At 41.3% G+C, this 15000-nt stretch overlaps 1 protein-coding gene across 13 annotated transcripts in view; it reads right to left on the bottom strand.

Annotated features, from left to right (window-relative positions):
- LOC100331556 (signal induced proliferation associated 1 like 2) overlaps positions 1–15000 on the bottom strand; it is an 823625-nt gene that overhangs the window by 551483 nt on the left and 257142 nt on the right. For 12 of the 13 annotated variants that reach the window (XM_073920327.1, XM_073920319.1, XM_073920321.1 and 9 more), the window contains 2 exons: positions 14769–14910; positions 2880–3102 (listed from right to left, as the gene is read on the bottom strand). The exons of the other annotated variant lie outside the window; for it this stretch is intronic. In XM_073920327.1, the coding sequence (XP_073776428.1) occupies positions 2880–3102; positions 14769–14910 (365 nt within the window). The remainder of the gene's footprint in view (positions 1–2879; positions 3103–14768; positions 14911–15000) is intronic. 13 annotated transcript variants of the gene reach the window in all.

Genomic DNA, 15000 nt, shown 5'->3' with positions numbered 1-15000 from the left:
TAGGGTGGAATGTGGTGGTATTGTTGTCTATATAGTGTCTCAGGGTGGTTTGTTGTCTATATAGTGTTTGTGAGGGTATAGTACTCTCTCTTGAGGTTGGATGTGGTCTAGCTGAAGATAATGCTAGGGGTATTGTGCTGTGGTAGGGTGGAATGTGGTGGTGTTGTTGTCTATATAGTGTCTCAGGGTGGTTTTGTTGTCTATATAGTGTGTGTGAGGGTGTAGTAATTTCTCTAGAGGTTGTATGTGGTTTGGCTGAGACTGATGCGGGGGGTAGTGTGCTGTGCATTTTTCGGTCTATATAGTGTATCTGAGAGTGTAGTACTCTCTCTTGAGGTTGGATGTGGTCTGGCTGAGACTGATGCTAGGGGTAGTGTGCTGTGGTAGGGTGGAATGTGGTGGTATTGTTGTCTATATAGTGTCTCAGGGTGGTTTTGTTGTCTATATAGTGTGTGTGAGGGTGTAGTACTTACTCTTGAGGTTGGATGTGGTTTGGCTGAGACTGATGCGTGGGGTAGCGTGCTGTAGTGCTGTTGACTATACAGTGTCTGAGGGGCGTTTGGTCTATATAGTGTGGTGCAGTACTCACTCTTGAGGATAGATGTGGTCAGGCTGAGGCTGATGCGGGGGAGGTAGTATGCTGTGGTGTTGTATATAGTGTGCTGTGCATGGTTTGGTCTATGTTCTGTAACTGAGCGTTTAGTAATCCCTTATGAGGTTTGATGTGGTCTGGCTGAGACTGATGCGGGGGGCAGTGTGCTGGGATGTCTATATAGTGTACCTAAGAGTTTAGTAATCGCTCTTGAGGTTGGATGTGGTCTGGCTGAGGCTGATGAGTAGGTAGTGTGCTGTGGTGTTGTTGTCTAAATAGTACCTGAGGAAGATTTGGTCAATATAGTATATCTGAGAGTGTAGTACTCTCTCTTGAGGTTGGATGTGGTCTGACTGAGACTGATGCAGGGTTAGTGTGCTGTGATGTCTATATAGTGTATCTGAGAGTTTAGTATCCCCTCTTGAGGTTGGATGAGGTCTGGCTGAGACTGATGAGGGGGTAGTGTGCTGTGGTAGAGTGGAATGTGGTGGTATTGTTGTCTATACAGTGTTTCAGAGTGGTTTGTTGTCTATATAGTGTTTGTGAGGGTATAGTACTCTCTCTTGAGGTTGAATGTGGTCTAGCTGAAGATAATGCTAGGGGGTAGTGTGCTGTGGTAGGGTGGAATGTGGTGGTGTTGTTGTCTATATAGTGTCTCAGGGTGGTTTTGTTGTCTATATAGTGTGTGTGAGGGTGTAGTAATTTCTCTAGAGGTTGTATGTGGTTTGGCTGAGACTGATGCGGGGGGTCGTGTGCTGTGCATTTTTTGGTTTATATAGTGTATCTGAGAGTGTAGTACTCTCTCTTGAGGTTGGATGTGGTCTGGCTGAGGCTGATGAGGGTGTAGTGTGCAGTGGGTTGTTGTCTATATAGTACCTGAGGAAGATTTGGTCTATATAGTGTATCTGAGAGTGTAGTACTCTCTCTTGAGGTTGGATGTGGTCTGGCTGAGACTGATGCTAGGGGTAGTGTGCTGTGGTAGGTTGGAATGTGGTGGTATTGTTGTCTATATAGTGTCTCAGGGTGGTTTTGTTGTCTATATAGTGTGTGTGAGGGTGTAGTACTTACTCTTAAGGTTGGATGTGGTTTGGCTGAGACTGATGCGTGGGGTAGCGTGCTGTAGTGCTGTTGACTACACAGTGTCTGAGGGACGTTTGGTCTATATAGTGTGGTGCAGTACTCAATCTTGAGGATAGATGTGGTCTGGCTGAGGCTGATGCGGGGGAGGTAGTATGCTGTGGTGTTGTATATAGTGTGCTGTGCATGGTTTGGTCTATATTCTGTAACTGAGCGTTTAGTAATCCCTTATGAGGTTTGATGTGGTCTGGCTGAGACTGATGCGGGGGGCAGTGTGCTGGGATGTCTATATAGTGTATCTGAGAGTTTAGTAATCGCTCTTGAGGTTGGATGTGGTCTGGCTGAGGCTGATGAGTAGGTAGTGTGCTGTGGTGTTGTTGTCTAAATAGTACCTGAGGAAGATTTGGTCTATATAGTATATCTGAGAGTGTAGTACTCACTCTTGAGGATAGATGTGGTCTGGCTGAGGCTGATGTGGGGGAGGTAGTATGCTGTGGTGTTGTTGTCTATATAGTGTGCTGTGCATGGTATATTCTGTAACTGAGCGTTTAGTAATCCCTTATGAGGTTTGATGTGGTCTGGCTGAGGCTGATGAGTAGGTAGTGTGCTGTGGTGTTGTTGTCTATATAGTACCTGAGGAGGTTTGGTCTATATAGTGTATCTGAGAGTGTAGTACTCTCTCTTGAGGTTGGATGTGGTCTGGCTGGAACTGATGCTAGGGGTATTGTGCTGTGGTAGGGTGGAATGTGGTGGTATTGCTGTCTATATAGTGTCTCAGGGTGGTTTGTTGTCTATATAGTGTTTGTGAGGGTATAGTACTCTCTCTTGAGGCTGAATGTGGTCTAGCTGAAGATAATGCTAGGGGGTAGTGTGCTGTGGTAGGGTGGAATGTGGTGGTGTTGTTGTCTATATAGTGTCTCAGGGTGGTTTTGTTGTCTATATAGTGTGTGTGAGGGTGTAGTAATTTCTCTAGAGGTTGTATGTGGTTTGGCTGAGACTGATGCGGGGGGGTAGTGTGCTGTGCATTTTTCGGTCTATATAGTGTATCTGAGAGTGTAGTACTCTCTCTTGAGGTTGGATGTGGTCTGGCTGAGACTGATGCTAGGGGTAGTGTGCTGTGGTAGGTTGGAATGTGGTGTTGTCATTGTGTATATAGAGTCTCAGGGTGTTTTTTTTGTCTATATAGTGTGTGTGAGGGTGTAGTACTTACTCTTGAGGTTGGATGTGGTTTGGCTGAGGCTGATGCGGGGGGGTAGTGTGCTGTGGTAGGCTGGAGTGCTGCTGAACAGGATGTCGTTTGGCATGGCCTGGTCCAGCATGGAGCTTCGTGAGCTAGCATACGACGAGCCCTTTTTGTTGCTGCTGCACACACTCTCGTCTGACAGTGTGCGATACAGTGAACGCCGAGGGGAAACGCTACCCACTGCTGATGCCTGACAGAGGACACACATGTAGATATAATGTCAATTACAGATAATACTTAATTAAAATGAAGAATTTATTGTTAAAGCCAGTATGAAATGACAAGTCCAAAATCTTTCCAATTGGATCAAATATACTTTTCCGGGCTTATGATGTCCATGGAGAATTCATTGGATGATTTTTACTTTGTAATTGGTCAATAATGTGATTGTCAATTTGATCCCACCCACACATCTGTAGACACTAATCAGAGAAGTACACAAATAAAAAAATGAACAAAATATCATTCATTGTTTATACACACACCGGCGACTTTAATACACCTCTCCAGCTGCTCGTTAACGCAAATTTCTAATCAGCCAATCACATGGCTGCAATTCAATGCATTTAGGAACGTCAGGGTCACGACAATCTGCTGCAGTTCAAAGCAAGCCTCAGAATGGGGAAGAAAGGGGATTTAAGTGACTTTGAACGTGGCATGGTTGTTGGTGCCTGACGGGCTGGTCTGAGTATTTCAGAAACTGCTGATCTACTGGGATTTTCACGCACAACCATCTCTAGGTTTTACAGAAAATGGTCTGCAAAAGAGGAAATATCCAGTGAGCGGCAGTTCTGTGGGCGCAAATGCCTTGCTGATGCCAGAAGTCAGAGGAGAATGGCCAGACTGGTTCCAGCTGATAGAAAGGCAACAGTAACTCAAATAAGCACTCGATACAACCGAGGTCTGCAGAAGAGCATCTCTGAACACACAACACATCCAACCTTGAGGCGGATGGGCTACAGCAGCAGAAGACCACACCGGGTGCCGCGTCTGTCAGCTAAGAACAGGAAACTGAGGCTACAATTCACACAGACTCACCAAAACTGGACAATAGAAGATTGGAGAAACGTTGCCTGCTCTTATGAGTCTCCATTTCTGCTGCCACATTCGGATGGTGTTAAGAGTTTTGCCTCAACAACATAAAAAGGATATTTTTTGGGGACACTTTGGGCTCATTAGTACCAATTGAGCATCGTGTCAACACCACAGCCTACCTGAGTATTGTTGCTGACCATGTCCATCCCTTTATGACCACAGTGTCTCCATGTTCTGATGGCTACTTCCAGCATGTCATAAAGCGTGAATCATCTCAGACTGGTTTCTTGAACATGACAATGAGTTCACTGTACTCAAATGGCCTCTACAGTCACCAGAACTCAACCCAATAGAGCACGTTTGGGATGTGGTGGAACTTGAGATTCACATCATGGATGTGCAGCCAACAAATCTGCAGCAAATGCATGATGCAATCATGTCAATATGGAGCAAAATCTCTGAGGAATATTTCCAGTACCTTGTTGAATCTATGCCACGAAGGATTAAGGCAGTTCTGAAGGCAAAAGGGGGTCCAACCTGGTGCTAGTATGGTGTACCTAATAAAGTGGCTGGTGAGTGTATATATCGTTTTGATATTCTTATTAGATATTTAATTGCAAATCTTCTACAAACATATGTATGACCAAAGTCCCAGAATACAGATAACAAGCATCGACCACACACAAAAAACCTGTAAGGATCTTATTTTAAGAGACACACTGTTAGTGTGAGTGTAGTGTAAAATTAGGGGTATAATTTCTTATTTTCACTCATTTTTAACACAAATAAATGCTGCTATTCAGCAAAGATGCATTAAATTGATCAAAAGTGACAGCTAAAGACATTTTAATCAGATTAAATCAAAAGCTGTCCTTTCTATTCGTGGAAGAATCCTCGTAAATTAAACGTATCATATAAAGATATATATACACAATTTAAGTCCTGACGTTCTCCACTGTCTCTCTCTCAGCAGGAGGCAGTTAGTGGGTTTGTTTTGGACTGAATGAATGGAAACACCTCACTGTACTGTGTCTTTAAACAGCAGGATGTTATAAATACAGCCTGTTCTTTATCTGCAGCTGCTGTGCACTGTGTGTGTGTTGCTGCTCTTCCGCTTCAGACTAAAGCGCAGCCATATTTGGTCAGCTGGATGAGAGGAGTAAGTGTGGCCCCGGGGCCCGTGCATCACTATATAGAACAGTTGAGTTTTCAGGTCTATTTGAAGACATGTGCTTCTCCTGGAGTGAACTAAAGTATACTTGAATGCAATTTGCTTTGGATAAAGGAGTCTGTCAAACGCATTCATGTAAAACAAACTAAGTAGAAGTCACCGGCTGTGCTGTAACTCATAGTAAATATCATAACATCATAACTTAAATGGAGCATTATAAAGGAAAACTTTAGCATGTTCACATTTGGTGTTCTTGGTTCTTTTGGTCCAGACTGATGTTATTAACCTGACCACATTCTTCTCTAATAAACAAAAATACATAATGTAAAGTACATACTGTTTTAGTAAGACTTCAGTAACATTTACTTTCCTGTTCAAAACGGGTCAAAATTATTATTATTTATTTGATAAATATATACACCAAAATATTTATTTTATTATAACTATACATCATTAAGCAATTTTAGAAACATTTTATTATGACATTTATTTTTCTGTTCAAAATGAGTCAAATTATTATTATTTATTTAACAAATAAATAAATAAATATATATATATATATATATATATATATATATATATATATATATATATATATATATATATATATATATATATATATAATTATTAACCAGCAAGGATGCATTGTTATATAATTTAAAATTCACAGTAAATATATTTATAATATCTTAAAACCATTACTATTTTTAATGAAATTCAACTATTTTTAAACTATATATAAAATATATTTATCAGAGACAATAAAAAAATGTATTGTAGTGTAAGTAATGATGCTGGAAATTCAGCTTTGCATCAGAAGATTAAATATATTTTACCATATTTAAACAGTTTTTCTGCTTTTACTGTATTTTTGGTCAAAATGAAGCACTTTAAAAAAATAAAAGATGAAAAACAATAATTTTATAGATCATTGCAAGGATTGCATTCTCTGGTAAGGATGTATATAATCCCAAATTAAAGTTTAGGTATCTTAAATGTAAGCATATCATTTGTGAATAATAATAAATAAATAAATTATATATATATATATATATATATATATATCTATTTTTTTTTTTTTTTTTACCCAAATGATGTTTAACAGAGCAAGGTATAAGTATAAAGACTTTTTTGTTTTATTTTAACGAGAAAAAAAAAAACTGTTTTTAATTTTTTAAGCACCATTTTAAGAACAAAATTATTAGCTTTAAGCTAATTTTTTTTTCGATAGTCTACAGAACAAACCATCATTATACAATAACTTGCCTAATTACCCTAACCTGCCAAGTTACTCTAATTAATCTAGTTAAGCCTTTAAATGTCACTTTAAGCTGTATAGAAGTGTCTTGAAAAATATCTAGTCAAATATTATTTACTGTCATCATGACAAAGATAAAATAAATCAGTTATTAGAGATGAGTTATTAAAACTATTATGATTAGAGATGTGGTGAAAAAGTCTTCTCTCCATTAAACAGAAATCGGGAAAAAATAAATAGGGGGGATAATAATTTAGGGGGGCTAATAATTCTGACTTTAACTATAAAACTACCACCACATTTCATATAATAGATAATTTTATATATAATCCCGAATCAGAGTTTGGACAAACTTTGGTATCTTAAAAGTCAGCATTATATGAAGTAGGATCAAAACTGTCTTGGGGTGTACTGTCTTGAAGACCTCAAAATTTTACTTCTTCCTCATCCTCCACTTTTTCCAATCCTGCTTGAGTTTCTGTGATAACACAAAAGATCAAAATGAAGCACTTGTAAGGAAATAAGATTAAAAAACAGATTTCTCTAGATTGTTGCAATGCATTCTGGGTTTGCATTCTCTGCTAAGGACATATGCAATCCCAAGTTAAGAGTTTGGAGAAACTGAGGTATCTTAAAAAGTCAGCATTATATAATGCAGATCATACCAGGTGATCTCTTAAAGGCACAGTACACCCCAAAATTTAAATTCTTACACATTAATCCTGACTGAGTTTAGAGGATCAAAATGAAGCACTTAAAGGAAATAAGATTCAAAAACATATTCCTCCAGTTGTTGGAGTGCTTTCTGGGATTGCATTCCCAGCTAAGGAAAAATGTAATCCCAAATTTGAGTTTGAACAAACTTTGATCACTTAAAAGTCAGCATTATATAAAGCAGATCACACTGAGTCATGTCTTAAAGAGACAGTACACCAGAAAATTCTAATTATTGCTCATCCTCCAACTTATTCCAAACCTGCTTGAGGTTATTTGAGAACACAAAGGATCAAAGCAAGGCATTTCTATAGAAAATAGATTAAAAAACACATTTTTCTAGATTGTTGCTATGCATTCTGGGATTGAATTATCTGCTAAGGATGCAATTAATTCAAAATTAAAGTTTGGACAAACTTGGATATCTTAAAAGTCAGCATTATATAATGCAGATCATACTGGGTGATGTCTTAAAGGAACAGTATGTAGAGTTGCTGAAGTTTGCCCTGCGTGCTTGTGGTTTTTAAGAAATTTCTTCGGTCCGTCAATCTTGTCAATGCTATTATTCAAAAAGGTAAGTGTGGTAGGCATTGTGCCGAAATGTTTGTGTCTTTAAATCACCCGAAGAATGTCAGAAGAAAAAATAAAAACAGTACGAAGCAATTACTTGATGAGTGCTAATCATTACTTTTTTAAAGGGAGAGTACACCACAAAATTCAAATTATTACTCATCCTCCACATATTCCAAATCTTTGTGAAGGAAACGAGATTAAATTGACGTCCATGGTATTTTTTGTCTGTACTATAGATGTATCTGACAACTAGACAGTAAAGTTCGTCGAGACAAACTTTGAGGCTGGCTTGACAAAGCCTGTTGGTGATAGTTTATTTAGTTTAAAACAGTTTGAAAAAGTATAAGTAGCATGTTATTAGCATGATTCTAGCATGGATTATCATGTTATTAGCATGTTATTAGCACGAAGGAAATGAGATTAAATTCAGTTTCTTTTTTGAAGAGAAAGGAAGATCTACTGTCCCTGCTGAAAAATCCAGCTTAAACCAGCCTAGGCTGGTTGGCTGGTTTTAGCTGGTTGACCAGCCTGGTTTTAGAGGGGTTTTGGCCATTTCCAGGCTGGTTTCTAGCCATTTCCAGCCTGGTCTTAGCTGGTCAGTCTGGAAAATGAGCAGCCAAATCCAGCTAAAACCAGCTTAACCAACCTGGTTTAAGCTGGACATAGCTGGTTTTGGCTGGACTCCCAGATTGGCTAAGCTGGTCAAGCTGGTTTTAGCTGGTCATCTCCCAGCCTGACCAGCTAAGACCAGGCTGGAAATGGCTGGAAACCAGCCTGGAAGTGGCCAAAACCCCTCTAAAACCAGCCTGGTCAACCAGCTAAAACCAGCCAACCAGCCTAGGCTGGTTTAAGCTAGATTTTTCAGCAGGGGTAAAATGCAAGAAAAGCTGCCATTGACGTCCATAGTATGTGTTGTCCGTAATATAGATGTTTTTTGACAAATTTTGTTCAGAAAAAGTAGTTTTGTGTTCAGAAAGTTATGCATACTAGTTTAAATCAACTTGAGTGTTGGGGGAATGGTGAGGAATTTCCCATTTTGGTCTGTACTGTCCCTTTAAAAGACATTTATTTAGACAGCACACTAGTATTGGGAACAGACTTACATATTAAAACTTCTCTCTCTCTCTCTCTCTCTCTCTCGATCGAACACAAACCCATGAGCTAACAAGCTTAAACTGTGCCAAAGCCCTTTAGACACACTGTATATGTTCTCCATTCAGAGCGTGAGCCAGAGGAAGTCGGTTCGTTCCCAAGCGCAGTCACTTGATCCTGTTGATTTTATTTATAGCACACAATACATCATCCACTACTTGAAACTTGATCAAAAACGTTTGCTCGCTAAACCGCCGCCGTCACTGGAGGGAAAGCAGACGTCACCACACACGGGACTCGGAGAAGCTAAAAGCCTTCGGGCTCGAACCCGCCCTGTGTTTTCACTTCCTTTAGACTCAAATCCCACTCAAATCCCAGCGCTCAAGCATGAACACCTCAATATCTCCTTCAAGCTCTCCCGTCTATGGCCTCACACACACACACACACACACACAAACAAACACACACACACACGCTGAGTCCCAGTTCGCTTATGTCCTAAAAGTATGTAATATTTTTTTGAAGAAAAGGTAAAACCCTAGGACAAATGTTGGGAAAGTACGGAAAATCCAAATAAAAAAATAAAGAAGTGGTTTCCAGATTTACTCTGTCTTGTATTTTATTGCAGACAATATGAACACAAAATATTTGATGTTTTGTCTGATCAAATTCACTTCGTTTGTAAATTTACATCCTTTCCTGTTATTCAGACCAGCAACACATCCCAAAAACAGTTGGGACAGGAGCTGGTAATCAGGTAAACTGGTTGGACAATGATGTGATATGACAAAGGTGATGTCAGCAGGTAATTGTAATTGTGATTTAGCACAAAAGGGCTTGTCCTTTAGGAGAAAAAAAAAAGGCCGGGGATCCGTTTCCCAACAAAAATGCAAGAAATTTATGGAAATAATTCCTCAAAGAAAGAGAGGAAGACATTTGGATATTTCACCTTCAACCGTGCAGAACATCATTAAAATATTCAAGGAATCTCAGAGGAATGTTAGTGTGCAAAGCACAACGGCACAAGCCTAAGCAATTTTCAAAATAAAATAAAATAAAATAAATAAATAAATAAATTCCTTTGTCTTCATGCTTGGTTTGTGCTCTGACATGCACTGTCAACCCTGGGACCTTATATAGACAGATGTACGCCTTTTCAAATCATGTCCAATCAACTGCACTGACAACAGGTGAACTCCAATGAAGCTGCTGAAATATCTCAAGGATGATTAGTGGAAACATTGCTAAATTTGCTGATGACACAATGGTGTTGAGCCTAATCACAGCACTGTCTGTATTTTGCACTGTCGTTGTATTTGAACTATCTGTATTTGCATTGTCTGGAGCCAGCACCTAAGCTTTTTTACTCATCATAGCACACGTGCTGCTGCTGATGTGACAATAAAAGTGATTTGATTTGATTTGAATGTAATTTAAGCTTATTTTAGAGTTTCACGGCAAAGGCTGTAAATACTGATGATTTTTCAGCATTTTTATTTGTAATAAATTTGCAACAATTTCAAAAACTCTTTTTTCACATTGTCATTATGGGGGATTGTGTGTAGAATGTTGATAAAACAAATGAATTTAATCCATTTTGGAATAAGACTGTAACATAAACAAAATGTGAAAAAAGTGAAGCGCTATCAATACTTTCCGGATGCACTGTATAACGCCTGGTTTATACTTCTGCGTCAAGTGAACGGCGTAACCCACGGCGCATGCAAAGGTTGTAGCTGTGCATTTATACTTCTGCGCGCTGTCTCTTTGGTCTGCATTAACACTTCCGAAACGCTAGTTGGCAGTGAGGTGTTAATGTTCCTCTGTGTCGAGTTTCTTCGCTGGTGTATTGCTTTTCCTGAACGCACTACACTTAACTTTAACTATGAGGTAAACACAAAACAAAACTTTCCATCCGGAGCTATTTCACGGGACTCCACACTTGTAAACAATCGCTCTATCGGGGTTGCGCCATTTGCACGGCTCTCAGTCCCGCCCAGACTCGTCAGCGCTACCAAGCCGACCAATCACAGAGCTTGTGCTACGCGTCATTATGACGTGTAGTTACATCTTTTGAGAGGTGCACATCAGCCACGCCGACGGGGTAGGGCTATGCGTCAACGCCGTAGCATACGCATGCGTTTGACGCAGAATAATAAATCAGCCTTAAGCCATATCACCACATGGGCTCAGGACTACTTTGGTAAACCTTTGTCAAGTACCACAATACGTAGTTACATTCACAAACGCCAGTGAAAACCATAGTGTGCCAAAAGGAAGCCCTATGTTAACAGTGTCCGGAAGCGCCGTTGACCTCTCTGGGCTCGGAGGAATCTGAAAAGGACCATCAAACAGTGGAAATTTGTACTTTACTCAGATGAATCAGCATTTCAGGAATTTTTTGGGGAGAAATGAAAGCCATGTGCTCCGGATCAAAGAAGAAAAGGATCATCCAGACTGTTACCAGCAACAAGGGTTGTGTCAGTGTCCTTAGTAACCAAAGGTATCTTGCACTTCAGTGATGGCACTATTAATGTTAAAAAGTACATAGAGATTTTGGAGCACAATATGCTGCTTTCTTTACCAGGGACGCCCATGCATATTTCAACAAGACAAGGCAAAAGCACATTCCGCTCACATTACAAAGTCCAGGCTGCGGAGGAAGAGGATACAGGTATTTCAGTGGCCTGCCTGCAGTCCCGACCTGTCTCCAGTAGAGAATGTGTGGTGCATTTTGAAGCAGGTAAACAGCAGCTTTTCATTTTCCTTCAGTCTTAGTACAACATGTAACTGCAGACACGTCAAGCATTAAATAAGAAATTCTCAAAAAAAATGTCTTTTGAGATTTTTAAATGCTAATGTTCTAATCCAATTTAATGAGCTAAGCTAAGCTGAGCTAAAAGTTCTCCCACCAGACCCCGAGATCGGCTGAAGTGATTCAAAAATGGTAAATCTAAACTGTAGGGGAGCTGTAAAATGAACCTATTTCAAAAAAGCGGAACTAGACCAGTAAACATTGACCCTAGCAACACCCTAGCAACCATCTAGCAACTGCAAACAAAACAATAGCAACTAAAAAAAAAGTGCTGATAAAAAGTAATGTGGTTGATATCAGTCTACAGCATCTCTCCTTCTCAATTCAGCACACACTGACCCGTCTGCTTCTAAGGCCATCACACACCACCAAAAATAGACCACTGTGCAGATAACGGGCGCTGGGAGACACGCGGGGACTCGAAACACAATTATGAGCGTCTCCAGGAGCAGAGGAGACTTCAAAACACACAACAACTTCCTCCCGGTAATCCAGAACATGCCGGAAAACTGGTCCATCAGATGAGGAAAACGCAGACGCTTCTTATCATGTGTGTGTCCAGAAGCGGCTCGGGCTGATAACACACACACATGTTTGTTCAGGCTTCGCTCACTGAGGTTATCAGCGTGTGTGTGACTGCATTCACATACTAATCAGAGCCAACGGAAAGACTTGACTTGACAGGAGAGAGTGCATGTTCTGTTAAAACACACATGACTAGTATATGCTAAAGTATATGCTAAAAAAGATGATCAAAAACATGGTTTTACTATGCTAAATATTTAAAAAAGCTAAGTTAACATTGTCCTTTTTCCTAAAGTCTGACGTACATCCACTTGAAATGGTTCTGAAAAGAGAAAACATTGTAGGGTGGTGCTTGATTTCGTCTTTTGTGAACTGATTGGATTGTTGGAAGGTGGGCGTTGCTAAATGAAAGAAGATTGACCAATGGATGAAGGTAGGGCAGAAAGAAGACACAGCCTGCTTGCGCCACCCTACATTACTGATAGCCCCACTCTATAATATTGATAGCCCTGCCCAAAAGCCTCACTCTAAGGACTTATATTTGCGCTCTAAAAGACTGATAGCCTTATGGGAAAGTCTAGAAGGGATACAGCTGTGAGTACGCACATCAACATAGCATCATTTTTGTGATACTGTACAACAGTAGGCATAAATAAATGCAATTTAATGGGTAATTTAATTCATAAATTGAATAATACTCTGTATAATTACTGTCTTTACAGTACTGTGAGGGTTGAGTTTAGGGTTGGGGTGGGAGTAGACCTTAATAAAATGCATTTATTGGGTAATTTAATAAATATTCATAAACTGCTAGACAAAGCTGTATCACTTTTAGCAACGAACTAGCCCTGCCCTAAATAACTGATAACCCTGCCCTAAATAACTGATAACCCTGCCCTAAATAACTGATAACCCTGCCCTAAATAACTGAGAACCCTGCCCTAAAGGACTGAGAACCCTGCCCTAAATAACTGATAACCCTGCCCTAAAGGACTGAGAACCCCGCCCTAAAGGACTGAGAACCCCGCCCTAAAGCACTGAGACCACCGCACTAAAGGACTGTCACCCCCACACTAAAGGACTGACAGCCCCGCCGTAAAGGACTGATAGCCCCACCCTAAATGACTGAAACCCCCGTCCTAAATGGCTGATAATCCCGCACTAAATGACTGATTGGCCCTCCCTAAATGACTGCGACCCCCGCCCTAAATGACTGATAGCCTTGACCTAAAGGACTGATAGGCCTGCCTTAAATGACTGATAGCCTCGCCCTAAAGGACTGATAGCCCCGCCTTAAATGACTGATAGCCTCGCCCTAAAGGACTGATAGCCTAGCCCTAAACAGCTGATAGCCCCGCCCTAAATAACTGATAGCCCTGCCCTAAAGGACTAAGACCCCCACCCTAAATGGCTGATAGCCCCACCCGGAATGACTGAAAGCCCCGCCCTAAAGGACTGATAGCCTCACCCGAAATGACTGAAAGCCCCGCCCTAAAGGACTGATAGCCTCACCCGAAATGAATGATAGCCCCGTACTAAACGACTGAGACCCCCGCCCTAAATGGCTGACAGCCCCATCCTAAATGAAAAATAGCCCCACCCTAAATGACTGATAGCCCCGCCCTAAATGAGTAATAGCCCTGCCCTAAAGGACTGAGAAATTCGGCCTAAAGGACTGATAGCATAGCCCTAAATGGCTGATAGGACCCCCCCCTAAATGACTGAATCCCCCACCCTAAATGGCTTATAGCCCTGCCTTAAATGACTGATAGGCCCGTCCTAAAGGACTGAGACCCCTGCCCTAAATGACTGATAGCCCCGCCCTAAAGGACTGATAGCCTCGCCCGAAATGACTGATAGCCCCGCCCTAAAGGACTAATAGCCTCACCCGAAATGAATGATAGCCCTGTACTAAAGGACTGAGACCCCCACCCTAAATGGCTGACAGCCCCATCCTAAATGAAAAATAGCCCCACCCTAAATGACTGATAGCCTCCTAAAGGACTGAATCCCCCACCATAAATGGCTTATAGCCCTGCCTTAAATGACTGATAGCCCCGCCCTAAAGGACTGATAGCCTCGCCCTAAAGGACTGATAGCCCCGCCCTAAATGACTGACAGCCCCGCCCTAAAGGACTGAGAGCCTCGCCCTAAAGGACTGATAGCCCCGCCCTAAATGACTGATAGCCTCACCCTAAAGGACTGATAGCCCCGCCCTAAAGGACTGATAGCCCCGCCCTAAAGGACAAAGAATCCAGCCTTAAAGGACAGACAGCTCAGCCTTAAAGGACTGTTAGCCTTGCCCTTAAGGACTGACAGCACCGTTCTAAAAAACTGAGAGCCTCGGCCTAAATAATTGCTAGTTATGCCCTAAAGGACTGATAGACCCACCTTAAAGGAATGATAGTTTTGCACTTAAGGACTGATAGCCCCTCACTAAAGAGCTGATAGGCCCGCCTTAAAGGATGGATAGCCCCGCCCTAAATTACTGATAGTCCTGCCCTAAAGGACTGATAGCTCCAACCAAAAAGACTCATAGCCCCGCCCCGAAGGCATTCCGTGTGACCAGAAGTGAAGAAAAGATTGGGACCTTCTGACTTTAAACAATATATTGATATTGTGCGAGAGAGTGTGTGTGTGTGTGTGTGTGTGTCTGTGCTGTTTTGAGCGCACCTTCCTCTCTCCCGCTGGGCTCTGCGGCTCCATCATCTTCAAGTACTCCTCTTTGGACACACTCGGCTTCAGTGCTGCGTCCTTCAGCTTGTCTCGTCCTCTGTCCTGCAGTCGACATGACGTCTCAGCGGCGTACAGCTGCCTGCGGGACACACACACACACACAGACACAGCAGTCAGAAACACAGAGCAGTGATGCTGTGAAGAGGAGGGAGGCTCAAACACTGAGGAT

The sequence above is a fragment of the Danio rerio genome, chromosome 13 (assembly GCF_049306965.1).
Source record: "Danio rerio strain Tuebingen ecotype United States chromosome 13, GRCz12tu, whole genome shotgun sequence".
Taxonomy (NCBI): domain Eukaryota; kingdom Metazoa; phylum Chordata; class Actinopteri; order Cypriniformes; family Danionidae; genus Danio; species Danio rerio.
The sequence above is the reverse complement of the archived record's forward strand: the minus strand, read 5'-3'. Positions and strand labels throughout refer to the sequence as shown.